We start from the raw sequence: 27784 nt of genomic DNA, 5'->3' as shown, positions 1-27784 counted from the left end.
GAAATTAAGCTGGAGAGAGTCTGAAATATTTGTGCAAGAACAACAGCCTGTTCTTCTCAGAAACCTTCTTCCAGGAACACAAACGGCATTTGTACACATGGACTGCACCTGGCGGACTGTAGAAAAACTACATTGATCACATTTGTGTAAACCAATGGTGGAAAAGCCCAATAGTCTCAGCAAAGGTGAAACCTGGAGCCAAATGGTGTATGGATTCTCTTATGTTAGTACTGTATATAAAAACAAATAAAAGCTTAAAAAGTACAACGCAATCATAAAACGATCAAAATATGTTTTTGAAAACATACATCAAAATTCAAACAGAAGAATTATGGGAAGATATCAAAAAAGTTGTATTTGATTAGTGTGAAAATTCACTGCAAAAAGTTTAAAAAAACTGGAATAGGCCAAAATGGATGTCTGATGAAGCGTCACAAATTGGCCGAACACACAGAGTTGCTAAGGCTCGGGGTGACAAAGATACAGTTATGGTACTTAATCGAAAGGCAAGACAAAGAAAAGTACTACAATGATGAATGCAAGGAGGTAGAACCAGAAAAAATTAAAGGAAGAATAAGATAAGACTTCAGAAAGCTAGAAGAGCTAAGTAGAAGATTCCAACTTTGAATAGATCTACTGAAAGATGCTTGTGGATCCATGTTGAATGACCCACAAAAGATCAGGAGCAGATGGAAAGAATATACAGAGTCTTTGCACTGCAAAGATCAAGGTGTAATCAACATTTTCCATATGATCAGGAACCGTCAGTAATGAGGGAAAAAGTTGAAGCAAATTAAAGCTTTATCAGAGAATAAAGCACCAGGCACTGATGGTATTCCTATCGACGTGCTGCAGAACTCAGTATCAGCTGTCACACTTACAGATGGGTCCTCCGTTATCTTGACTGTTTCTGCGACTAGATGGAGGTTTAGTCACGCCTAGGCAATAGCTTAGGTTGCTGAGTTTAATCACGGACAGGCACGTTGAGGCACAAGCATGCAATACACATCTCCACCACTGGGTGGCTAATGCTCCACTAATCCAGTACTTAGATTGAATAGCGGCGGATTGATCTACAGTACAAGCTCTAGCAAATGGTCAATGATGACTCTAATGTTAATATACAGTCCTGTACTGCATAGTGTACACACAGATGGTGACCAATAATCAGACGGAGAGAGTAAAAAAAACAAAAAATGTTTGTTCAGACACAAACGAACATGTTAAAACACTTGTGTATGAAGACGCAACTAATGTGTGAAAGGAATAATGTAGCTCATTGGCTTTAAAGTATGTACAGTGCACTAAATACCGTGTTTTGTTATATGAGCGTTCGAGTCCCCTAACAGCATAAACAAACACCAATGGTAAGGAATCGCTGCTTGCATTACTTTTACACATGAACTTGTATAACTTCCATGCAGCGACGTGAGTGAGCAAGTGGTGAAGGCTCCTGCCTCCCATGCTGAGAGTCCCGGGTTCGATTCTCAAAGTGCCAATCTATGTATATTTTTTCCCCTGACATTCACTTTATTAATTTTTTTTCTTTGTAATACATTTAATTGAAGGGTGCACACAGGTTTCACATAAATCAGAGTAAATCTGCAGGATCGACTCATTACGCTATATAAAATACACAGCGGTAATGAGCACCCATAGACATACAGTACCAGTAAATATAAATTAGTGTATTCTGACGCAACTAACTGTTTGAGCAACACAGGAGCTTTTATCTCTCTCGATTGTTATCTTTATAAGTATAATGGAGAGAGATAAAAGCTCCTCCCTAAGTTCCTTGATGCCAAATCGCCGTCCTTAGTATCTCTGTACAGTATGTTGTATTGGAGTACTAAATAGCACGAACAGCTTGTAATGTTCCTGGATGCCAAATCACCGTCCTTAGTATCTCTGTACAGTATGTTCTATTGGAGTACTAAATAGCATGAACAGCTTGTAATGTTCCTGGATGCCAAATCACTGTCCTTAGTATCTCTGTACAGTATGTTCTATTGGAGTACTAAATAGCATGAACAGCTTGTAATGTTCCTGGATGCCAAATCACTGTCCTTAGTATCTCTGTACAGTATGTACTATTTAAGTACTAAATAGCACGAACAGCTTGTAACATACAGTGGCAAGAGTAATACTTCTATGTATAATAGGGAGAGATAAAAGCTACTCCCTAAGTTCCTAAATGCCCAATCACCATCCATAGTATCTCTGTACAGTATGTTGTATTAGAGGACTAAATAGCATGAACAGCTTGTAACCTACAGCGGCAAGTGTAATATTTCTAAGTATAATGGAGAGAGATAAAAGCTCCTCCCTATGTTACTGGATGCCAAATTACTGTGCTTTGCATTTCTGTACAGTATTTTATATCTAGCCAGAAACCCCGCGTTCCCGTGCAAGCTGGGCGGACAACTGGAGGTGACCTGAGACACGGTTGCTTGCTGTCTCCCTTTGCAGTGTCACATACACTAGTGGTTGGTCTGTCCCGAAATCCAAGAGTCTCCTCTTTTGTATGGTACCAGTCCTGAATCTCTGGGACACCCAGAACCAGAGATATCAATATGCAAATTGGACTCATTTTCCCATAGACTATAATGGGCCCATTAATTCAGACCCACCATGGGTTTCTGATGCTTGCCATGAGCCTTGTGGGGGTCACAGAAAATTGAGGTTGGTATACTCCAGTAGCTAATTGTCTCCACTTCCATATCAACCTGATTCTGATCTGATTGGAACCTCAGAACCGGAGATATTAAGCTTTAAACCCATTTGAATTGAATTTAATAGCTCACATAAACCGAACGTCAATCAATGGACCATTGCTTTAACACGTTCGTTTGTGTCTGTCCACACTACTTTTATTTATTGATTTATTGGTTTATTTTTTGGGGTCCCGAAAGACAATTAATATTTTCGACAGCGTCTCTGACCTCCGCTGGTTAATCCCCACCTTAGGTAAACGTTTGGATTCTACATGGAGAAGGGGACGTGATTCTCGGCGTGGGATGTAGATAAGTATGTATGAGTGTGTAAGCGTGTTTGAATAAAATTATACTTTCAAGGTGTATGTGTTTTGTTTTTATTTGGGTATTTTTTTGTGGTTGAACTACAGGTACCAGCAGGCCCGTTATTTCCTGCATGCTGGTACTTGTAGTTCTCCAAGTACCAGCTTGTGGGTTAGGCTTGCTGGAACTTCTAGTTCTATGACAAAATACAATATTCGTCATTTTACACAAAGGCTATCAGCCCCCCATCCACCGCACAAGGAAGGGGGGACAGCCTCAGGCTTCACCCCTGCTCCTTTGGTGCCTGGGGGGGAACCCCTTGATTTAAGGGGTCCCCACTCCCCCAGCCATGGGTGACTAGTTGGGGGTGGGGGGTAATGCCACAGGGACCAGTATAAAAGTGTCCCCCAGCTGTGGTATTATCTTCTCGGCTAGTGGAGACGGTTCTGGTTTTAAAAATACGGGGGACCCCTACATCTTTTGTCCCCCATATTTTTGGAACCAGGACCGGACGCAGAGCCCGGTGCTGGTTGGTTAAATACGGGGAACCCCTGTCCAATTTTTTTCTGGTATTTAAACAACCAGGGCCGGCTCAAAGATCCAGAGGCTGGTTATGCTTAGGAGGGGGGACCCCACGCACATTTTATTTTTACACTTTTAACTCTTTTAATACTGTACACAATGAAGCCCTGCACGGATCTCACTGATCCGGCCGGGTTTCATTGTGTTATGTCCGGCATAACACAATGATGTGGGATCGGGGTAGGGGGATGCCGTGGAAAGGGGGATGGGGGTAGGGGGAGGCTGTGGAAAATACTGTGTTTTGAATATGAGCGTCCGAGTCCCCTCAGCATAAAGGGGAGGGGGAATGGTGAGGGGGAGGTGAGGATTAACCAGCAGAGGTCAGAGACCCTGTAAAAATATTGTCTGTCGGGATGCAAAAAAGAAAACAATAAATAAAAGTAGTGTTGACAGACACAAACGAACGTGTTTAAGCAATGGTCCATTGACGTTTGGTTTATGTGAGCTATTAAATTCAATTAAAATGGGCTTAAAGCTTAATATCTCTGGTTCTTAGGTTCCAATCAGATCAGAATCAAGTTGGTATGAAAGTGGAGACAATTAGCTACTGGAGGATACCAACTGCATGTTTCTGTGGCCCCCACAAGGCTCATGGCAAGCGTCGGAACTCATGGTGGGTCTGAATTAATGGGCCCATTATAGTCTATGGGAAAATGTGTCCACTTTGCATACTGATATCTCTGGTTATTGTGTCCCAGATGTTATGATTCCAGCACTCCTGGCCAGAGGAGATCTTATGACAATGACCAGAGCACTGGAATGGAATGCTGGTAACGGGAGCAGGAAAGAATAGTTGTCCCTGGCGCCCTAACTCTATTGTCTCACCCGTGCTATCGGAAATCCTTTGCGAGACTATGGTTTCTTGAGCCCCTGGCAGCCACGTTTGAAGGGCGGATTATGTCTGCCCAACTCCGGTGCCCCCCGGTCTTAATGAGAGACAAAGGGAAATCCGAGGCAGGATGATAACAAGAGGACCTCTGACTAACAACAGGCCAGGGGCAACAAGCTAACTAACAAAACCTGAAGTATGCGCGGAAAAACCGCCAGGGAAAAGGACAACCAAAATCCACTTGTCCAATACTCCTACCCAGTACTGCCGGATACCAGAGTGGACCTGTGGAAGCGGAACCCTCCGCAAAATGCTCCAAAACACAAATAATAAATGATAAAGCGGCCAAGCCGCTACACACGGCAAAGCCGCGACTCACGAACACCACTGGATGTTAAACGGTGATAAGTCAGGACTCCAGGAACAAGATGACAACTCCCGAGTACAGGACTACTGAAGACTGGAATGACCGGATACAGCAAGACTGGAAACAGACTCTCAGCAAACAAAGACAGCATGCAGGAAGCTATTACCGACGTCTGTGAGAAGCCCTGAGAGTGCATATAAACAGGAGTCCTCCAAACAGCTGCTGACAGGGCTGATTACATAAATGCCATGCAGCTGCCTTGCTGCACGGCCAGAGAACAGGTGCACAATAATTTTAAATGGACCCAGCAACGGGGAACGCGGTCCGCCAGTGGCGTCCCCGTTGCTAGGGTCCGTGCGGCTCAGTGCGCCCGGCGTCTAGCGATGCCAGGAAGCCGGCGGCTGTACGTGTACGGCGTCCCTGGTTGCTAGGCGCCGGGCTGCACAGACGAGCGGACCCCGGCGCCTAACAGTACCCCCCCCTTGATGAGGGGTCAAGGAACCCCTACAGCCAGGTTTCCGAGGAAATTCCCGAAAAAATGCCCTCTTGAGCCTCGGGGCATGAAGATCCTTATCCAGGACCCAAGACCTTTCCTCTGGACCATAGCCTCTCTAGTGAACCAGAAAATAAAGCCGGCCCCGGGACAATTTGGAATCAAGAACCTTCTCCACCAAGAACTCCTTTTGTCCCTGTACATCCACTGGAGATCTACCCTGAGAGATCTTCCGAGGAAATCTACTGGAAGAAACGTATGGTTTCAACAGGGAGCAATGAAACGTATTTCCAATCCGGAGAGATCTTGGTAAACGTAACCGGAAAGCAACTGGGTTGACTTTTTTAATAATATGAAATGGTCCAATAAATTTGGGTCCCATTCTAGCCGGGGATTGTCGAAGCCTAATGTTACGAGTCGACAACCATACCCTATCTCCCACCTTAAAAGTGCAAGGACGTCGGAGCCTGTCAGAAAAGTTTTTCTCTCGAAAGGCCGCTTTTCTGAGAGCAAGGTGCACTTTTTTCCAAATGGCTCTGAGATGGGAGGTTAAGGTTAGCGAGGAAACGGAGGAATGTTGAAAAAAAGAATTAGCTCTGGGGTGAAAACCAAAAACTGAAAAGAATGGAGACACATTAGTGGAGGAATGACAAGAATTATTGTAAGCAAACTCCGCCAATGGAAGAAACTCGGACCAATCATTCTGGAGTTTGGCTGAGTACAAACGCAAATACTGTTTCAATGATTGGTTAACTCGCTCGGTTTGCCCGTTGGATTGGGGGTGGTAACCGGATGTTAATGACAATCTCATCTTTAATGAAGCACAAAAACACTTCCAGAATTGTGCAATGAATTGTGGACCCTGATCAGAAACAATATCAGTGGGCAACCCATGAAGTCTGAAAACATGGCGGAAAAACAAAACTGCCAATCCTTGGGCAGATGGCAGTCGGGGAAGAGCAATGAAATGAGCCATCTTGCTAAAACGGTCCACTACCACCCATATGACTCGGAATCCGGCTGAAAGGGGAAGGTCTACCACAAAATCCATGGAAATATGAGACCATGGCCTGAGAGGGACATTTAAGGGCATAAGTTGCCCGATAGGCAAGGAACGGGGAACCTTATGCTGTGCACAAACCTGACATGAAAAAACAAACTCCTTAACGTCTTTAGAAAGACCAGGCCACCATACTGAGCGGGAAACTAACTCCAAAGTCTTAGAGATCCCCGGATGCCCGAAACTTTGTTATCATGAAACTCAGTCAAAACAGTAGCTCTCAAAAACTCAGGGACGTAAAGACGACCAGCAGGAGTATTTCCAGGAGCTTGGTGTTGAAGCTGTTTTAACTGGGTAAATAAATCTTGTGTGAGGCCTGCCCAAATGACTGAAGATGGAAGTATGGGAGTAACAGGACTGTTATTGTGAACCGGAAGAAAACTGCGTGACAGGGCATCCGCCTTGGTATTCTTGGAACCTGGCCTGAAAGTGATAATAAATTTGAAACGAGTAAAGAATAAAGCCCAACGAGCCTGCCGGGCATTCAGCCGCTTAGCTGATTCAATGTATTGCAGGTTTTTATGGTCAGTCAATACTGAAATAGTATGTGTTGCTCCCTCCAGCCAATGCCTCCACTCCTCGAAAGCCCCTTTTATTGCCAGTAACTCCCGGTTACCAACGTCATAGTTGGATTCAGCGGAGGAGAATTTACTAGACATAAAGGCACAAGGATGTAGTTCCAGAGACTCCGGATCCTTTTGAGATAGGATAGCCCCCACTCCAACCTCCGAGGCATCAACCTCCACAACGAAGGGCAATTCTGGATTGGGATGTCTGAGGACTGGAGCCGAGTCAAAAGCTTGTTTCAAGGCCCGAAAGGACAACTCAGCTTCACGCGACCAGTTGGTAGGATCCGCTCCTTTCTTTGTCAGAGCTACAATGGGAGCAACCAGGTCAGAAAAAGAATGAATGAACCTCCTATAATAATTCGCAAACCCTAAAAAGCGCTGAATTGCTTTTAAATTGGTGGGTTGCGCCCAACTAAGGATGGCCTGGAGCTTCTTAGGTTCCATGAAAAATCCCCGAGGGGAAATAATGTACCCTAAAAAAGATACCTCACATTTCTCCAGCTTGGCATATAAATGATTCTCACGTAACTTTTGAAGAACCTGACGCACCTGGGTAACATGTTGTTCAATTGAGTCAGAATAAATCAGGATGTCGTCTAAGTAAACGACCACGAATTTCCCTAGGAAGTCACGGAGCACATCGTTAATGAGGTCCTGGAAAACTGCTGGAGCGTTAGACAAGCCGAACGGCATCACCAGGTACTCGTAGTGACCCGACTGAGTACTGACGGCCGTCTTCCACTCATCTCCAGACTTGATTCGGATGAGGTTATACGCTCCTCTTAGGTCAATTTTAGAAAAAATCACAGCCGAACGCAGCTGATCAAACAGGACAGAAATCAGCGGCAGAGGATAAGTATTTTTAACTGAGATCTTATTCAGGGCTCTAAAGTCAATGCAAGGTCTAAGCGAGCCATCCTTTTTCTCCACAAAGAAGAAGCCTGCACTTAAAGGAGATTTTGATGGCCTAATAAATCCTTTCCCTAGGCTCTCCTTAACATAATCATTCATGGCCGCAGTTTCTGGCCCGGATAAAGCATATAACCTTCCCTTTGGCAATGCGGCACCAGGAATTAGCTCAATAGCACAATCATAAGTCCGATGGGGAGGCAGAATGTCCGCATTGCCCTTGGAGAACACATCAGCAAACTCCTGGTATTACACGGGAATGAGTTCAGGAATGGCAGCTGCTATTCTGACTGGAAACGTAATACATTCCTTATCACAGAAGGTACCCCATTGTGAAATCTCCCCCGACCGCCAATCAATGGTGGGATTATGAAAGGCCAGCCAAGGGTGACCCAGAACTACTGGAACTGCTGGGCAATGGGTAAGGAAGAACTCGGTTTTTTCAGAATGAAGAGCTCCTACTGTAAGTAATACAGGGGGTGTACAGAGGGAAATAACCCCATTGGACAGTGGACTCCCATCTAAGCCATGCATGGTGACACACCTACCCAAAGATAACTGAGGAATGCCTAAGGCCTTAGCCCAAGTTAAATCCATAAAGTTTCCTGCAGCTCCACTGTCAACAAAAGCCGACACCGAAGAACTGAGGCTGCCAAAGGAAACCTTAGCTGGGACTAAAAGGGAGTTATTCGAGGAGATAAGCTGCAGACCTAGGTGAACCCCCTCACAATTCACCTGGTCGAGGCGTTTCCCGACTTGTTCGGACAATTACCCTTACCCCCACAGTACAAACAAAGACCAGAGTTTTGCCTTCTGGCTCTTTCTTCAGGAGACAGCCGGGAGAGACCCATCTGCATGGGCTCCTCTACGTCCTCAGGAATGGAATATACACATGGAGTTGACCTGACAGGTGCTCCTTTTTCAGCCCTCCGCTCTCTGAGACGACGATCAATCTTAATAGAAAGCTCCATGAGTTTATCGAGAGTCTCAGGAGCGGGATACTGAAGGAGACTGTCTTTTATAGACTCTGATAAGCCGAGGCGAAACTGATTGCGCAGGGCTGGGTCATTCCAGCCACAGTCGTTCGACCAATGGCGAAACTCCGTACAATAAAAATCTGCAGGATTTCTACCCTGTCTGAGAGCGCGCAACTGACTTTCAGCGGATGCCTCTCTATCAGGGTCATCATACAAAGCCCTAAAGACCCAAAAAAAGCGTCCACTGACAACAACGCCGGATCCTCTGCTTTTAAACCAAATGCCCAGGTCTGAGGATCCCCCTGGAGCAAAGAAATAATAATCCCGACCCGCTGAGATTCAGTACCCGAGGAGATCGGTCTTAAACGAAAAGAAAGTTTACAGGATTCTTTAAAATTAAAAAACTCTTTCCTATCACCAGAAAAACGGTCAGGCAAATGCATCTTTGGTTCAGGGACTACCCTCGGGGAAGTTCGCAAAAGATCTTCCTGCGACTTCACCCGAAGAGAAAGATCCTGAACCATCTGAGTAAGTTCTTGAATCTGGCTGACTAAGAGCTGACCAGGATTTGGCCCTAAACCTGTTGGATTCATGATGCCGATATACTCTTACAAAACTGAATGAGAAAAAATTAAACCCTGTTTAATGTTTAAGTTTTGGTATTGGCCGGTAATAATGTTATGATTCCAGCACTCCTGGCCAGAGGAGATCTTATGACAATGACCAGAGCACTGGAATGGAATGCTGGTAACGGGAGCAGGAAAGAATAGTTGCCCCTGGCGCCCTAACTCTATTGTCTCACCCGTGCTATCGGAAATCCCTTGCGAGACTATGGTTTCTTGAGCCCCTGGCAGCCACGTTTGAAGGGCGGATTATGTCTGCCCAACTCCGGTGCCCCCCGGTCTTAATGAGAGACAAAGGGAAATCCGAGGCAGGATGATAACAAGAGGACCTCTGACTAACAACAGGCCAGGGGCAACCGCCAGGGAAAAGGACAACCAAAATCCACTTGTCCAATACTCCTACCCAGCACCGCCGGATACCAGAGTGGACCTGTGGAAGCGGAACCCTCCGCAAAATGCTTCAAAACACAAATAATAAATGGTAAAGCGGCCAAGCCGCTACATACGGCAAAGCCGCGACTCACGAACACTACTGGATGTTAAACGGTGATCAGTCAGGACCCCAGGAACAAGATGACAACTCCCGAGTACAGGACTACTGAAGACTGGAACGACCGGATACAGCAAGACTGGAAGCAGACTCTCAGCAAACAAAGACAGCATGCAGGAAGCTATTACCGGCGTCTGTGAGAAGCCCTGAGAGTGCATATAAACAGGAGTCATCCAATCAGCTGCTGACAGGGCTGATTACATAAATGCCGTGCAGCTGCCTTGCTGCACGGCCAGAGAACAGGTGCACAATAATTTTAAATGGACCCAGCAACGGGGAACGCGGTCCGCCAGTGGCGTCCCCGTTGCTAGGGTCCGTGCGGCTCAGTGCGCCCGGCGTCTAGCGTTGCCAGGGAGCCGGCGACTGTACGCGTACGGCGTCCCTGGTTGCTAGGCGCCGGGCCGCACAGACGAGCGGACCCCGGCGCCTAACACCAGAGACCCAGGATTGGTACCATACAAAAGAGGAGACTCTTGGCTTTCGGGGCAGACCAACCACTAGTGTATGTGACACTGCAAAGGGAAATGGCAAGCAACCGTGAGTTGGGTCCCTTCTAGTTGTCCGCATAGCTTGCACGGAATGCAAGGTTTCTGGCTAGATAGAAAATACTGTACAGAAATGCACAGCATGGTAATTTGGCATCCAGGAACTTAGGGAGGAGCTTTTATCTCTCTCTATTAGACTTAGAAATATTAAACTTGTCGCTGTAGGTTACACGCAGTTCGTGCTATTTAGTACTCTCATAGAACATACTGTACTCCAGGAACTTAGGGAGGAGCTTTTATCTCTCTCCATTATACTTAGAAATATTACACTTGCCACTGTTTGTTACTAGCTGTTCGTGCTATTTAGTACTCAAGTAGAACATACTGTACAGAGATACTAAAGATGGTGATTTGGCATCCAGGAACTTACGGAGGAGCTTTTATCTCTCTCCATTATACTTAGAAATATTACACTTGCCGCTGTACGTTACTACCTGTTCGTGCTATTTAGTACTCAAATAGAACATACTGTACAGAGATACTAAGGATGGTGATTTGGCATCCAGGAACTTAGGGAGGAGCTTTTATCTCTCTCCATTATACTTAGAAATATTACACTTGCCTCTGTACGTTACAAGCTGTTCGTGCTATTTAGTACTCTCATAGAACATACAGTACTGTACAGAGATACTAAGGACGGTGATTTGGCATCCAGGAACGTTACAAGCTGTTCGTGCTATTTAGTACTCAAGTAGAACATACTGTACAGAGATACTAAAGATGGTGATTTGGCATCCAGGAACTTAGGGAGGAGCTTTTATCTCTCTCCATTATACTTAGAAATATTACACTTGCCGCTGTACGTTACTACCTGTTCGTGCTATTTAGTACTCAAATAGAACATACTGTACAGAGATACTAAGGATGGTGATTTGTCATCCAGGAACTTAGGGAGGAGCTTTTATCTCTCTCCATCATACTTTGAAATATTACACTTGCCGCTGTATGTTACAAGCTGTTCGTGCTATTTAGTACTCTTATAGAACATACTGTACAGAGACGCTAAGCACAGTGATTTGGCAATCCATGTTCTTAGGGAGGAGCTCCATTATACTTAGTACTACGGGATTTGGACGCTCACATATTCCTAACATCAATAGACCATACTGTACCTGTAACACGTTCGTTTGCATCTGTATATGCTGTACTATTTGCGTCTGTACTTTATATACTAATATATACTGTATGACATATTGTAGCTCAATGTAGCATAATGAGACACACCAGTAAAGTAGCTCTTACACTGTAGTTCAGTATTGTAATTTAATGGAGGCCACACGCATGCGCAGTGGTCATTTTAAAAAGCAACATCTGGTCGCTGGTCTTAGGTATTACACTCAAAGGTAACGCCAAAAGCACTATGCGCCTCCCTTGGACTAGGCTCGCCTACTTGCGCCCAGGCACGCTGCGTATGCCCGAACGCTACTAATGCCTCAGTCAGCCAAGATAACGGAGGACCCATCTGTACAAACCTTTGCCAGCAAATTTTGAAGACATCATCATGGCCTAAGAACTGGTAAAGATCTGTGTTCATATCAGTACTGAAGAAGGGTGACCCTACTGACTGTGGAAATTATCAAACAATTGATCTTACTTCAAATGGTAGCAAGATCCTGCTTACTATCATTCAGAGGAAATTACAATTGTAAATGGAGCATGAATTGCCTGAAATATAAGCAGGGTTTAGAAAAGGAAGAGGCACAAGAGACACTATAGCTGATGTAAGGTGGATACTCGAAAAGACAAAGGGATAGCAAAAATACATCTGCATGTGTTTCACTGACTACAGTAAGGCTTTGACTGTGTCAATCATGAAAAGCTCTGGAAAACATTAAGAAATATGGGCATATTAGAATTTCTGATTATCCTCCTACATATTCTCTACATACTGTAGATCAAGAAGTTTTAGTTCAGGTGAAACAGATTGATTCTAATCAGTGCTATTTTTCTAAGAAAATACAGTAGGTGCAGGAACTGTGGGCGGGGCAGAGGTGATCACAGATGTGGGTGGAGCTACCAAGGGGTGAGGTAATCAATTGGTGCGTAAACTTCTTTTTTTTTTTTTTAAACAAGTTTAGGCTATGTGGGTGGACATATGCACGCTTTAATGCATGCACTGCAAAAAACGGTGTGGTCTCACAAGGAAGGGGCATATTTTGCCCTACACAGTAATGCCCCTGACACCATATTAAGCCCCAGACAGTAATGCCCCTAACACCAGCCCCAGACTGTAATGCCCGACACCATATTAACCCCACACACTAATGTCCAACACCATATTAACCCCACAGTGTAATGCCCGACACCATGTTAACTCCACACGGTAATGATCGACACCATATTATGCCCCATGGAGATAGAGGCCAGTATCTCACCCCTATGTCATGGTGCTTCTGCCACCTACGACTGACTGCTCAGGTCTTAAATGCTATCAAGTATGCAGAGCACTGCACGGGGCTGCGCTCTTGGTCCAGGGGCTGGCTGTCTGGGGTCTCCACTGGTCCCAGCAGCAGTCTTCTCTGCCTTTTCCTGGCCACGCTGTTTCCTGTTCTCTCCCAGGGTCCTTGAGCCGGGTAGTTAGGGGCAATCTGCAGTTTTGAGTCCTTCCTGCTGGATCCTGATAGGGCTTGTGGCTACCAGGGGACTCCTCCTTCTTCCCCGCTGCTTTCACTGCCTCCCTAATGTCCTCTCTACTTTCTCTTCTGTGAATCCTGTACCACCGGGCAATATCGCGAGCGGCTCCTTCCACCGGGGTCCTCTACTTTTCCTCCTGTGTCAGTCTGGAGTATTCTATGGAGGTCCTCACTCCACCTGGGGTACGGAGCTGAGCTGCCTTGGAGAAGGTAATGGAACGGGGCAGGGAATTTAAAAGTGTCGGCGGACCTGCTGACAGGAGGTTCCAGAATGCCATTCCTGATGATGTCATTTTCCCTAGGACCTTCAGGAATGTACCATTCCAGCTGAAAAATAGCCCTGATTCTAATCAAACACCCTAGTCATTGAGCTATTTTATCCTGCATAAAACTATGAACACTATATGAAGCTACTGGTAATTTGTAAAAGAAATAATAATCTATGTAGTGTGCAGCCACACATCCAGTCTCTTGCAGCCACACACTACATAGATCTGCTCAGCTGCAATCAGTGGCGTAAGTTTTTCCAAGTTGCCCGGAGGCAAGATAAATATTGGTGCCCCCCATATATTTAAATAAATATATGTATGTGTGCGTATATATATATATATATATATATATATATGCGTGTGTGTGTATGGAGTGTTCTGAAAATAAAATTTATATACTGTATATATACATTTTAATGTCTTTTAAGTTGAATCACACATTTATTAGCAGTCATACCCAGGATTAGAACCCATGACATGTTACACTGACAGCAGACACTTTACTGATGGAGCTATTTGCTCCTGTACAGGAAGCATGAGAATTCTATGAAGTTACATGTAATTGTCAGAGAAGTAATTTCATATAGTTAGAATTCTCATATTTCCTATACCGGAGCAAACAGCTTCATCAGTAAGGTGTCTGCTTCCAGTGTAATAGGTCGTGGGTTCTAACCTGGGTAAAAGGTGAATCTACAGTATGATTAAAAGGGTGTGATTCTCACTGAAGTTGCCCACTCAAAAGATAGCGGCAGCTATCAATTAACTTAATTCAATGGTGTCACAGAATGGGAGGAGAGGTACCCCCCTTCAGAGCAGGAGCCCGGTGGCAGATGACTCTGTTGCCTCCCAGAGTTACGCCTCTGGCTGCAATGCTGATCATTTTTTCACAAAGGTAAAATGTAATCTTCACATAATTAGAATTCTCTAGCTTAGCAGAACGCTCAATGAATGGATTGTCTTACTGTAATGCCACAGGCAATGGGTTTGAATCCTGGGTATGTCAGCATCTTGAAATGTAATAAAGGACAGTGTGACTGTATAACAAAGAAATCTCAAGTTGAGTTTATGAATGTTGTATAAGTATTAGCAACAAAAGGGGTTAAGGTAGGAGGCAGGGGCGGTCAGGAAATGCTGGGCTTCAAAAAGGGGGGAAGTTGCAAGTGAAATTAATTAAAACAGATAATTGCAAGTGTCACCAACAGCGCCCCCTTACCTTTGCTGCGCTATGTGCAGTGCCCCTTCCGCACACACCTAGTTATGGCCCTGATAGTCAGCATATACAAATGTTGCTGAACTGTTGAAAATCCCAAAGGGGAATATTAGATGTAGTGACCAGAGATTGATATAGAGAAGAGTGGCTCCTGCATACCCTGACTGCTAAACCCACACAAGGCTAAGCCCACATTATGGCTATCACTAGTCTAATGTACATAAAAGTATGGCCGTAGGAAGAGCCGTGTGCAGCAGAATAACGCCAATGTACGTTTCACTGCTTAGCTCCTTTGTTCAAGGCAAATAGATTGCCCATCGGACCCAGTTTATATTCTGAAGTGTTTGAAAAGTAACCAGTCATAGACACACATTTTTCAGGTTTCCACATCCAATCATATGTTACGTAACATCAGGGCATACATCTTCCCTGCTATCTCCAGTCATAACTAGCACAGTGGGTGACAACTCCTGGATGTTGGGAGGTATGTCTATGGAGTGCCCCGCTCTGCAGTATTCTGTATTCATTTGCATAATGCAGGAGCTATCTCTGCATATCACCTGTGTTAGGCTATTGTTTAATAGAATCATTACTTAGATTTTAGTTTAAATAATTTGCTAAGTCATTTTTGCAATATGGAAGGCTTGCTAAAAAAGTTAGTAAATGTTCAGTTATGACATGCTGAGTGTGAGCCTGTAAATATTATAAGACATAAACTAATGCAGATCCCTCATCTCTCATCAGTTTGAATAGCTGTGGTCTGACCTCCTCCTGCTGTGATGATCTCCGATCTGTTTTCGCTACAAACCATTCTCTGACCACATTAAACCTGTCAGACAATGCTCTGGGGGACTCTGGAATAAAACATCTGTTTGACGGACTGAGATTCCCAGCCTGTGCCCTACAGGAACTTAGGTAACGTGTCTCAGTGCTAATATTAATGTTATCTCAGTATGGTACATACTGTAGACCACACAAGGCACAAACAGAGGAAAATAGCTATTAGCTGTTATCTGAGTAAATTTTTTCTTGAACTATTTAATTTATTGTTGCATTACAACCATTGCTTTGTTTTAATATTTTCTTTTTACTTAAGAACAAGTTTCTTGCGTATGTTATTAGCCTATTATTATTATTATTACTAGTTACTGTATATTATAAATTCTGGACATTTCCACTGTCATTAGATCCTGGGAGACACAGACAGATTAGACAGATGGGTGACATCCTATTCACCCTTATTGTACTTATTTTTAATTAAACAAAGTGTATACAAATGTAGAACTGCACACACGGAAACTACAGCACAGATACAGATATCGCTGTGTGGTGTCAACTCTTGCACAATAGGGGGTCATTCTCAGTTGTTCGCTCGCTAGCAGTTTTTAGCAGCCATGCAAACGCATTGTCGCCTCCCACTGGGGAGTGTATTTTCGCTTTGCGAACGCCTGTGCAGCAGAGCGCCTGCAAAAACATTTTGTGCAAAACAAGACCAGCCCTGTACTTACTCTTCGTGTGCACTGATTCTAATGTTGGAGGGTTGGATTTTGACGTCACACACCCGCCCAGTGTTCGCCCAGCCACGCCTGCGTTTTCCCTGGCACGCCTGCGTTTTTCCAAACACTTCCAGAAAACGGTCAGTTGACACCCAGAAACGCCCCCTTCCTGTCAATCTTCCTGCTTTGTGCTGTGCGACTAAAAGCTTCACTAGAACCTGTGCAAAACCACAAAGCAGGGGCGTGCAGTGAGCTAAATAGCTCAGGAGGCACTGGACAGCACCGGAGCCAGATTTACATGCAATATATGAGTCAAAGCTTACATCTGAGCATTATACACAGGTGAGTTTTGATCAGAGATGTGCGGAAAAGTTAGCCAGGTGAGGCACTGCCTGACTTGCCATAGACTTTTTACTCCAGAGTTTTGGCTATAAAAATGTTTAGAATAATGCAAAGAAAATATATCAAACATATTCTATGTATTTTTCATGTACTTTATACAGTCAAAACTCTGGCACAAACGTTAGTATGACAAGAAAGGCTCTGCCTCACCTGCCTCACCCCACCGCACGTCACTGCTACAAAGGGCTTTGTACCCATACGTCGCGCGTGCGCATTGCGGGGCATATGCATGCGTAGAAATGCCGGGTTTTTTTTTGCCTGATCACTGCGCTGCGAACAACGGCAGCTAGCAATCAACTCAGAATGACCCCCAATGTCGCATGCTTTGCATCGTGGAGCAAGTGGAAGCCCAATAAAAGAACTTGGGTGTATGAATAGGAATTAGACATGAAACTGCTACAACTTTCACACTCATTTAACAAAACTAGCATGTATACTGCAGCATTGAGATTTATTTGAGAAACAGGGGCAAAAAAGGGTGCATTTTGGGTAGAGGGGTACTTCCTGAAGACATGCTGCTATTTTCTCCCTTTATCCAAACTTGATGTTTCTGGGAATTGAAATGCGGTGTCAATTAGGTCTCATACTGTCCTTATGACACATTTGGCTCCTTCCAGATGCAATTTTTCTGTAAACACATCCAGGGCTGCAATCAGAAATTGTGAGGCCCGGGACTGACAAAATAGACAGGGCCCCCCCACAGAAATAAAAGATTCTGCCACACTGTTCCACTCCTATATGATGTGTCACATCATGACTTTACCTATGGGTGGAGCATTGCGGACCTGCAGGAACAATTCACAGAGCTGATGCGCATGGAAGACTTGTATTAAGTCCTCCCTGCGCATCAGCCCGCTGATGTTGCGCTGGCTGTGTAGCTCTTCAGGTACTAGCTGTATGATCAGGGGTGAGCCCCCCTCTCTATAAGGGCCCAGGACTCTAGTCCCCGCAGTACCCCCCTATGGCTGCCCTGAACACATCTACACTTATAACCTGCTCCCATTCCAGGTAACAGAATTGTTTTTGTGACACAACTGTACTATGCATATCCCCCAACATCATTATTTTGTTGGTATAGTCCCACCTGCAGGATGCAGTGTCTCATGGGGGGGGAAAGGTTGTGGGACACTCTGTCACTGCTGCTAAGCATAGCAAAGCAGTACATAAATAGCTGCTGTGTGCAGCATCTACACAGCGCCGGAGATGTAGGAGGCAGCTTTGGGAACATGCCCGTAGTGACATGGGCATGTTTAATGCTCACCGCTTTGGCATACACAGAGGGCGATGACTCCCGGATGTTGGGAGGTAGTTCTATGGGATGCCCTCACTCACACCACAAGACTTTCCTCTAGTCTCCAAACTTTCATACATTCCCTCAGTACTCCCCTCTTCAGACAGCTTGTCATATCCCAGCATCATCCACATAACCTCCCTAAGCTATCCTACTAATTACCTCCCACCACACAATGGGGGTCATTCCGAGATGATCGTAGCTGTGCTAAATTTAGCACAGCTACGATAATTCACACTGACATGTGGGGGGATGCCAAGCACAGGGCTATCCCGCCCCGCATGTCAGTGCTGCCTCTCCCCCCCCTGCTGAAGTGCAAAGGCATCACACGGCGGCGAAGCCTTTGCACTTCAAGAGTAGCTCCCAACCAGCGCAGCTTTAGCGTGCTGGCCGGGAGCTACTCATCGCTCCCTGGCTCGCAGTGGCTGTGTGTGACGTCACACAGCCGCTGCGGTCCGCCCCCCATTCAGTCCGGCCATGCCCGCTTTGGCTGGACCGCACCCACGAAACAGGGTCCAAACACCGCCGTTCCGCCCCCTCCCAGCCGACCACCTCTGCCTGATTGACTTCGGACGTCTGGCATGTGCCGGCGCACTGTGGCGCCGGCGCATGCGCAGTTCTGACCCGATCGCACCGCTATGATAAACTGCAGCCTGCGATCGGGTCAGAATGACCCCCCCCCCCCAGTGTACATATAAGTTGTGTTCTCTTTCTATGCCTATATCTCACACCAGGAGAGACCTCTGATACTGTCCTGGCACTGACTGCTCCTACTGAGAGTTCTTTTGCCACTTGCTTATCAAAGCAGCAAAGGAATATACTTCAAAGCTCTGACCCGGTCACGGTGTCTTTTTTGTGTAGGTGCAGCCATGGAATAGCACATGCACACAGATATATTAGTGAGAGGATGGAGGAACATCCACTCTACCTGGGAAGGGATCACATGATCCTTCTCCAGTGGCAGTATAGCTCTATCCTAGACCTGTTAATGCCATTCACAGATGCTGTTAGCCATTGGAGACAAGCAAGAAAAACGTATTTTCTCTGACGTCCTAGTGGATGCTTGGGACTCCGTAAGGACGATGGGGAATAGACGGCTCCGCAGGAGACTGGGCACATCTAAAGAAAGATTTAGGACTATCTGGTGTGCACTGGCTCCTCCCCCTATGACCCTCCTCCAAGCCTCAGTTAGATTTCTGTGCCCGGCTGAGCTGGATGCACACTAGGGGCTCTCCTGAGCTCCTAGAAAGAAAGTATAATTTAGGTTTTTTATTTTCAGTGAGACCTGCTGGCAACAGACTCACTGCAACGAGGGACTAAGGGGACAAGAAGCGAACCTACCTAACTGGTGGTAGCTTGGGCTTCTTAGGCTACTGGACACCATTAGCTCCAGAGGGATCGCACACAGGACCCGACCTCGTCGTCCGTTCCCGGAGCCGCGCTGCCGTGCCCCTTACAGAGCCAGAAGCAAGAAGGTTCGGAAAATCGGCGGCTGAAGACTTCTGTCTTCTCCAAGGTAGCGCACAGCACTGCAGCTGTGCGCTATTGCTCCTCATGCACACCACACACTGCGGTCACTGATGGGTGCAGGGCGCTGGGGGGGGGGGGGGGGGCGCCCTGAGCAGCAATAATAAACACCTTGGCTGGCAAACTGACACCATATATAGCCCCAGGGGCTATATAGGTGTAAATTAACCCCTGCCAGAAGTTTTAAAATAGTGGGAAAAAGCCCGCCGAAAAAGTGGCGGAGCCATCTCCCTCATTACACTGGCACCATTTTTCCTCACAGCTCCGCTGTAAGGATCGCTCCCTGGCTCTCCCCTGCAGTCCTGCACTACAGAAAGGGTAAAAAAGAGAGGGGGGGGCACAAATTTAGGCACAGTATAGATTATATATGCAGCTAAAAGGGAAAACACTTTTTATAGGTGATATCCCTGTGATATATAGCGCTCTGGTGTGTGCTGGCATACTCTCCCTCTGTCTCCCCAAAGGGCTTTGTGGGGTCCTGTCCTCTGTCAGAGCATTCCCTGTGTGTGTGCTGTGTGTCGGTACTGCTGTGTCGACATGTATGATGAGGAAAATGATGTGGAGGCGGAGCAAATGCCTGTGAATGTGATGTCACCCCCTGCGGGGTCGACTCCTGTGTGGATGGACTTATGTAAGGAATTACGTGACAGTGTCAACTCCTTACACAAAAGGTTTGACAACATAGGACAGCCGGCTACTCAGCTTGTGCCTGTTCCAGCATCTCAAATGTCATCAGGGGCTTTAAAACGCCCGCTACCTCAGATGACAGATACAGATGTCGACACGGATACCGACTCCAGTGTCGACGACGATGAGATTAGTGTACCCTCCATTAGGTCCATCCGTTACATGATTGAGGCAATGAAAAATGTATTACACATTTCTGATAATACCCCAGGTACCACAAAAAAGGGTATTATGTTTGGTGAGAAAAAACTACCAGTAGTTTTTCCTGCATCTGAGGAATTAAATGAGGTGTGTGAGGAAGCGTGGACTTCCCCCGATAAGAAATTGATAATTTCTAAACGGTTATTGGCAGCGTACCCTTTCCCGCCAGAGGATAGGTCACGTTGGGAAACACCCCCGTCTCCGGATACGACCGCCCTAAAGGAACCTGCTGATAGAAAGCAGGAAAATACCCTTAAAGCTATATACACACACACGGGCATTATATTGAGACCCGCTATTGCATCGGCATGGATGTGCAGTGCTGCAGCTGCGTGGTCAGATTCCCTGTCAGATAATATTGATACTATGGATAGGGACAATATTTTGCTGACGATAGAGCATATAAAAGACGCCGTCTTATACATGCGTGATGCACAGAGGGATATTTGCCGGCTGGCATCAAAAATAAGCGCTATGTCCATTGCCGCCAGAAAGGGGTTATGGACTCGGCAATGGTCAGGCGAGGCCGACTCGAAACGGCACATGGAAGTTTTGCCCTATAAGTGGGTGGAACTGTTTGGGGATGGTCTTTCAGACCTTGTTTCCACAGCTACTGCTGGGAAATCGACTTTTTTGCCACAGGCTACCCCACAGCAAAAGAAGGCACCGTATTATCAGGTACAGTCCTTTCGGCCCCAGAAAAGCAAGAAGGCTAGAGGCTCATCCTTTCTGCCGAGAGGCAAAGGTAGAGGGAAAAAGCTGCAGCACACAGCTAGTTCCCAAGAGCAGAAGTCCTCCCCTGCGTCCGGTAAGTCCACAGCATGACGCTGGGGCTGCTCAGGCGGACCCGGGTATGGTGGGAGCCCGTCTCAGAAATTTCAGCGCACAGTGGGCTCTCTCATAGGTGGATCCCTGGGTCCTTCAAGTAGTATCTCAGGGGTACAGGCTGGAATTTGAGACGTCTCCCCCCCGCCGTTTCCTAAAATTTGCCTTACCGGCAACTCCCTCTGCCAGGGAGGCAGTGTTGGTGGCTATTCAAAAACTGTATTCACAGCAAGTGATTGTCAAGGTACCCCTCCTTCAACAAGGAAGGGGTTACTATTCCACAATATTTGTGGTACCTAAACCGGACGGTTCGGTGAGACCCATCTTAAATTTAAAATCCTTGAACACATATCAAAAGATTCAAGTTCAAGATGGAATCGCTCAGGGCGGTTATTGCGAACCTGGACGAGGGGGATTACATGGTCTCCCTGGACATCAAGGATGCGTACCTGCATGTCCCCATTTACCCTCCTCACCAGGAGTACCTCAGATTTGTAGTACAGGACTGTCACTATCAGTTCCAGACGCTGCCGTTTGGGTTATTCACGGCACCGAGGGTCTTTACCAAGGTAATGGCTGAAATGATGATACTCCTTCGCAAGAAGGGAGTTTTAATTATCCCGTACTTGGACGATCTCCTGATAAAGGCGAGGTCCAAGGAACAGTTGATGGTGGGGGTAGCACTTTCTCGGGAAGTGCTGCAACAGCACGGCTGGATTCTCAATATTCCAAAGTCACTGCTGGTCCCGACGACACGTCTTCTGTTCCTGGGAATGATTCTGGACACAGACCAGAAAAAATGTTTCTTCCAGTGGAAAAAGCAGAGGAGTTGTCATCTCTAGTCAGAAACCTCCTAAAACCAGGACAGGTGTCGGTACATCAATGCACACGAGTCCTGGGAAAAATGGTAGCTTCGTACGAAGCAATTCCATTCGGAAGGTTCCACGCAAGGATTTTCCAGTGGGACCTGTTGGACAAATGGTCCGGGTCCCATCTCCAGATGCAGCAGCGGATAACCCTGTCGGCAAGGACCAGGGTGTCGCTGCTGTGGTGGCTGCAGAGGGCTCATCTACTAGAGGGCCGCAGATTCGGAATACAGGACTGGGTCCTGGTGACCACGGATGCCAGCCTTCGGGGCTGGGGGGCAGTCACACAGGGAAGAAATTTCCAAGGACTGTGGTCAACTCAGGAGATTTCACTTCACATAAATATTCTGGAGCTAAAGGCCATTTACAATGCCCTAAGCCAAGCAAGGCCCCTGCTTCAGAACCAGCCGGTACTGATCCAATCAGACAACATCACGGCGGTCGCCCATGTAAACAGACATGGCGGCACAAGAAGCAGGAGGGTAATGGCAGAAGCACTGACAGCAGTGTTCATTCCGGGAGTGGACAACTGGGAAGCAGACTTCCTCAGCAGGCACGACCTCCACCCGGGAGAATGGGGACTTCATCCAGAAGTCTCCCAAATGCTGGTAAACCGTTTGGAAAGACCACAGGTGGACATGATGGCGTCCCGCCTCAACAAAAAGCTAAAAAGATATTGCGCCAGGTCAAGGGACCCTCATGCGATCGCTGTGGACGCTCTAGTAACACCGTGGGTGTACCAGTCAGTTTATGTGTTTCCTCCTCTGCCTCTCATTCCCAAGGTACTGAGAATAATATGAAGGCGAGGAGTGAAAACTATACTCGTGGTTCCAGATTGGCCAAGAAGAGCTTGGTACCCGGAACTTCAAGAGATGCTTTCAGAGGACCCATGGCCTCTACCGCTACGGCGGGACCTGCTGCAACAGGGGCCCTGCCTGTTCCAAGACTTACCGCGGCTGCGTTTGACGGCATGGCGGTTGAACACCGGATCCTGAAGAAAAAGGCATTCCGGAGGAAGTCATCCCTACCCTGATCAAAGCCAGGAAGGATGTCACTGCAAAACATTATCACCGCATTCGGCGGAAATATGTTGCTTGGTGTGAGGCCAGGAAGGCCCCAACGGAGGAATTTCAACTGGGTCGATTCCTGCATTTCCTGCAAGCAGGGGAGACGTTGGGCCTCAAATTGGGGTCCATTAAGGTCCAGATTTCGGCTCTGTCGATTTTCTTCCAGAAAGAGCTGGCTTCACTGCCTGAAGTTCAGACTTTTGTCAAAGGAGTTCTGCATATTCAGCCTCCTTTTGTGCCCCCAGTGGCACCTTGGGATCTCAATGTGGTTTTGGAGTTCCTGAAATCACATTGGTTTGAGCCACTTAAGACTGTGGATTTGAAATATCTCACGTGAAAAGTGGTCATGCTGTTGGCCCTGGCTTCGGCCAGGCGTGTATCAGAATTGGCGGCTTTGTCTTGTAAAAGCCCTTATAGGCCCTACACACTTAAAGATTATCTGTCCAATCTGGCTGATTGGAAAGAAAATATGGCAACGTCTGGGAGTAAATGACAATCAACCATTTGCTCCCAAAATCCAGAAAATAAACAAAAACTGTTGTTCAGATAAATTGGTTTAATGAAAGAAACTTAACTAATTTGTCTAAAAGACCATTTTTGTCTGTTTTCCAGTATTTGAGAGCAAATGGTCAATTGTCATTTGCTCCCATACATTACCAGATTTTTGTTCCAACCAGAAAGATTGGACAGATAATCTTTAAGTGTGTAGGGCCCTTTATCTGATTTTCCATATGGATTGGGCAGAGTTGAGGACTCGTCCTCAGTTTCTCCCTAAGATGATATCAGCTTTTCACTTGAACCAACCTATTGTGGTGCCTGCGGCTACTAGGGACTTGGAGGATTCCAAGTTACTGGACATAGTCAGGGCCCTGAAAATTTATGTTTCCAGGACGGCTGGAGTCAGGAAAACTGACTCCCTGTTTATCCTGTATGCACCCAACAAGCTGGGTGCTCCTGCTTCTAAGCAGACTATCGCGCGCTGGATTTGTAGCACTATTCAGCTGGCGCATTCTGCGGTGGGATTACCGCATCCTAAATCTGTAAAAGCCCATTCCACAAGGAAGGTGGGCTCATCTTGGGCGGCTGCCCAGGGGTCTCGGCTTTACAACTTTGCCGAGCTGCTACTTGGTCAGGGGCAAACACGTTTGCAAAATTCGTCAAATTTGATACCCTGGCTGAGGAGGACCTTGAGTTCTCTCATTCGGTGCTGCAGAGTCATCCGCACTCTCCCGCCCGTTTGGGAGCTTTGGTATAATCCCCATGGTCCTTACGGAGTCCCCAGCATCCATTTGGACGGCAGAGAAAATAAGAATTTACTCACCGGTAATTCTATTTCTCGTAGTCCGTATTGGATGCTGGGCGCCCATCCCAAGTGCGGATTGTCTGCAATACTTGTAAATAGTTATTGTTACACAAATCGGGTTGTTATTGCGAGCCATCTTTTCAGAGGCTCCATTGTTATCATACTGTTAACCGGGGTTCCTATCACGAGTTATATGGTGTGATTGGTGTGGCTGGTATGAGTCTTACCCGGGATTCAAAATCCTTCCTTATTGTGTCAGCTATTCCGGGCACAGTGTCCTAACTGAGGCTTGGAGGAGGGTCATAGGGGGAGGAGCCAGTGCACACCATATAGTCCTAAATCTTTCTTTAGATGTGCCCAGTCTCCTGCGGAGCCGTCTATTCCCCATGGTCCTTACGGAGTCCCCAGCATCCACTACGGACTACGAGAAATAGAATTACCGGTGAGTAAATTCTTATTTTTTTCAAGCTTGATAAACAGATCCACTCTGCAGTCCCCATTATGTATTCTGGGATCTGCACTATTCTGTGTTACTTTGCATAATGCAGGAGATATCACTGACACCTCCAATGTTAAGCCTTGTTACTTAGGTTTTTGCCTTAATCATTTGGAAATAGCCATGTTTACATGATGTAAGGCTTGTTATAAAGTTAGTAAGTGTCCAGTTATGACATCATGCTCAGTGTGAGGCTGTAAAATTCGAAGGAATAAACTAATGCAGATCCTTTATCTCTCATCAGTTTATCTAGATGTGGTCTGACCTCCTCCTGCTGTGATGATCTCCGCTCTGCTCTTACTACACTCCGCTGTCTGATCACACTGGTCCTGTCATACAATGCTCTGGAGGACTCTGGCATAAAACTTCTGTGTGAGGGACTGAGACACCCGGTCTGCACCCTACAACATCTCATGTAAGATCTAAGTGTTAATATGGGATCAGTATGATTTTCTGACTGACGGGATCCCCACCTCGAGTGCAGTGTGTCCCCTCGCGGGCTCACTGCGCTCGCCACATGTCGGTCGCCACAAGGTTCTATTTCCCCTTGGGTGTTGGTGTGGACCAACACCCAAGTAGGATTCCTACCCGGCGGTCGGGATTCCAACTGTCGGCATTTCAATGGCTGTCAGAATTTTGGCATCGGGATTTCAACCGCCGGGATCTTGACAGTCAGGAATATAACTGCATGCCATTAATATAACTGCTGTGACTATATAGGTTCCTTCTGTTTACCTGCCCTGGTGCGATATACAATCATGGGTAAATTACTCTCTCCCTAAAAGATGTCCAAGTATAAATAATAACGAGCTTTATGGTAAGAACTTACCTTTGTTAAAACTCTTTCTGCGAGGTACACTGGGCTCCACAAGGATAGGCATAGGGGTGTAGAGTAGGATCTTGATCCGAGGCACCAACAGGCTGAAAAGCTTTGACTGTTCCCAGAATGCAAAGCGCTGCCTTCTCTATAACCCCGCCCCCCTGCACAGGAGCTCAGTTTTTAGTTAACCAGCCCAATGCAGTAGCAGGAAAAGAGACGACAATGGTTAGTAGCCACATACACCACACTCTCACGACAGGAGAAGTGTCAGCGGCTAATGCCATACCAACCCAAAGAAGCTAAGTGCGTCAGGGTGGGCGCCTTGTGAAGCCCAGTGTACCTCGCAGAAAGAGATTTAACAAAGGTAAGTTCTTACCATAAAACTCGTTTTCTGCTTCGGGGTACATTGGGCTCTACAAGGATAGACATAGGGGATGTCCTAAAGCAGTTCCTTATGGGAGGGGACGCACTGAAGCGGGCAAGAGAACCCTGCATCCAAAGGAAGCATCCTGGGAAGCGGCAGTATCGAAGGCATAGAACCTTATGAACGTGTTCACAGAGGACCACGTAGCCGCCTTGCACAATTGTTCAAGGGTCGCACCAAGACGGGCCACCCAAGAAGGTCCAGCAGACCGAGTAGAATGGGCCGTAATGTGAGCAGGAGCTGATAGACCAGCCCTCACATAAGCATGTGCAATCACCATTCTAATCCATCTGGCCAAAGTTTGCTTGTGAGCAAGACAGCCCCGTTTGTGAAAATCCAAGCAGCAGAGAATCAGATTTTCTAATAGAAGCAGTTCTCTTCACAGAGATACGGAGAGCCAGTACCACATCCAAAGACCGGTCTTTGGGAGACAGATCAGGAGAAACAAGTGCCGGAACCACAATCTCCTGGTTAAGGTGGAACGAAGAAACCACCTTAGGTAAATATCCGGGATAAGTCCTAAGAACCGCCCGGTCATGGTGAAATATCAGATATGGGGAACTACAGGACAAGGCACCCAAATCCGACACTCTTCTAGCTGAAGCAATAGCCAGCAGAAACACCACCTTAAGGGAAAGCCACTTAAGATCAGCTGAACCAAGAGGTTCAAACGGAGACTCTTGTAACGCCTCCAAAACCACCGACAAGTCCCAAGGAGCCACAGGCGGGACATAGGGAGGCTGGATACGCAACACACCCTGAGTAAAGGTATGCACATCAGGTAAGGTCGCAATCTTTCTCTGAAACCACACCGACAAGGCAGATATTTGAACCTTGAGGGAGGCCAGCCGCAGACCTAAGTCCAGTCCCTGCTGAAGAAAAGCCAATAACTTGGCTATACTAAACTTGGAAGTGTCATAATCGTTAGATGTGCACCAAACAAAGTAAGAGTGCCAGACCCTATAGTAAATCCGAGCTGAAGCCGGTTTCCGGGCCCGCAACATAGTTTGAAAGACCGCCTCAGAAAAACCCTTTAGTCCTTAAGACGGAAGCTTCAAGAGCCACGCCGACAAAGACAGCCGGGCTAGGTCCTGGTAGACACAGGGGCCCTGAACGAGGAGGTCTGGGCGTTGTGGAAGTAGAATTGGACGCTCTGACGATATGCCTTGCAGGTCTTAGAACCAGTGCCGTCTGGGCCACGCTGGAGCTATGAGAAGCAGATTTCCTTTTTCTTGCTTGAACTTCCGAATTACCCTGGGCAGGAGTGACACCAGAGGGAACACGTTCGGCAGCCAAAACCTCCACGGCACCGCCATCACATCCACGAATGCTGCTTGAGGATCCCTTGTCCTTGCTCCGAAGGCCGGACCCTTGTGATTGTGTCGAGACGCCATCAGATCTACATCTGGAAGACCCCACTTTTCCACTAGGAGTGGAAACACTTCTGGATGGAGGCCCCACTCGCTGGCATGTACGTCCTGATGACTGAGAAAGTCCGCTTCCCGGAATGAATATCGCCGATATGGCAGATGGTGTTCCGCCCAATGTAGAATCCGTGAGACTTCCTTCATTGCCAAACGGCTTTGAGTGCCGCCTTGATGATTCATGTAAGCCACTGTGGTGGTGTTGTCCAACTGTACTTGAACAGGATGGTTCTGAATTAAATGCTGGGCCAGGTTCAACGCATTGAAGACCGCCCGCAATTCCAGAATGTTGATCGAGAGGAGGGATTCCTCCTTGGTCCAC

At 46.7% G+C, this 27784-nt stretch overlaps 1 protein-coding gene across 2 annotated transcripts in view; it reads left to right on the top strand.

The window, feature by feature from the left end:
* LOC135054718 (NACHT, LRR and PYD domains-containing protein 3-like) overlaps positions 1–27784 on the top strand; it is a 368941-nt gene that overhangs the window by 279609 nt on the left and 61548 nt on the right. For both annotated transcript variants that reach the window (XM_063958007.1, XM_063958006.1), the window contains 2 exons: positions 15378–15548; positions 25039–25209. In XM_063958007.1, coding sequence (XP_063814077.1) covers positions 15378–15548; positions 25039–25209 — 342 coding nt within the window. The remainder of the gene's footprint in view (positions 1–15377; positions 15549–25038; positions 25210–27784) is intronic.

The sequence above is a fragment of the Pseudophryne corroboree genome, chromosome 3 (assembly GCF_028390025.1).
Source record: "Pseudophryne corroboree isolate aPseCor3 chromosome 3, aPseCor3.hap2, whole genome shotgun sequence".
In the NCBI taxonomy this organism is placed as follows: Eukaryota; Metazoa; Chordata; class Amphibia; order Anura; family Myobatrachidae; genus Pseudophryne; species Pseudophryne corroboree.
The sequence above is the reverse complement of the archived record's forward strand: the minus strand, read 5'-3'. Positions and strand labels throughout refer to the sequence as shown.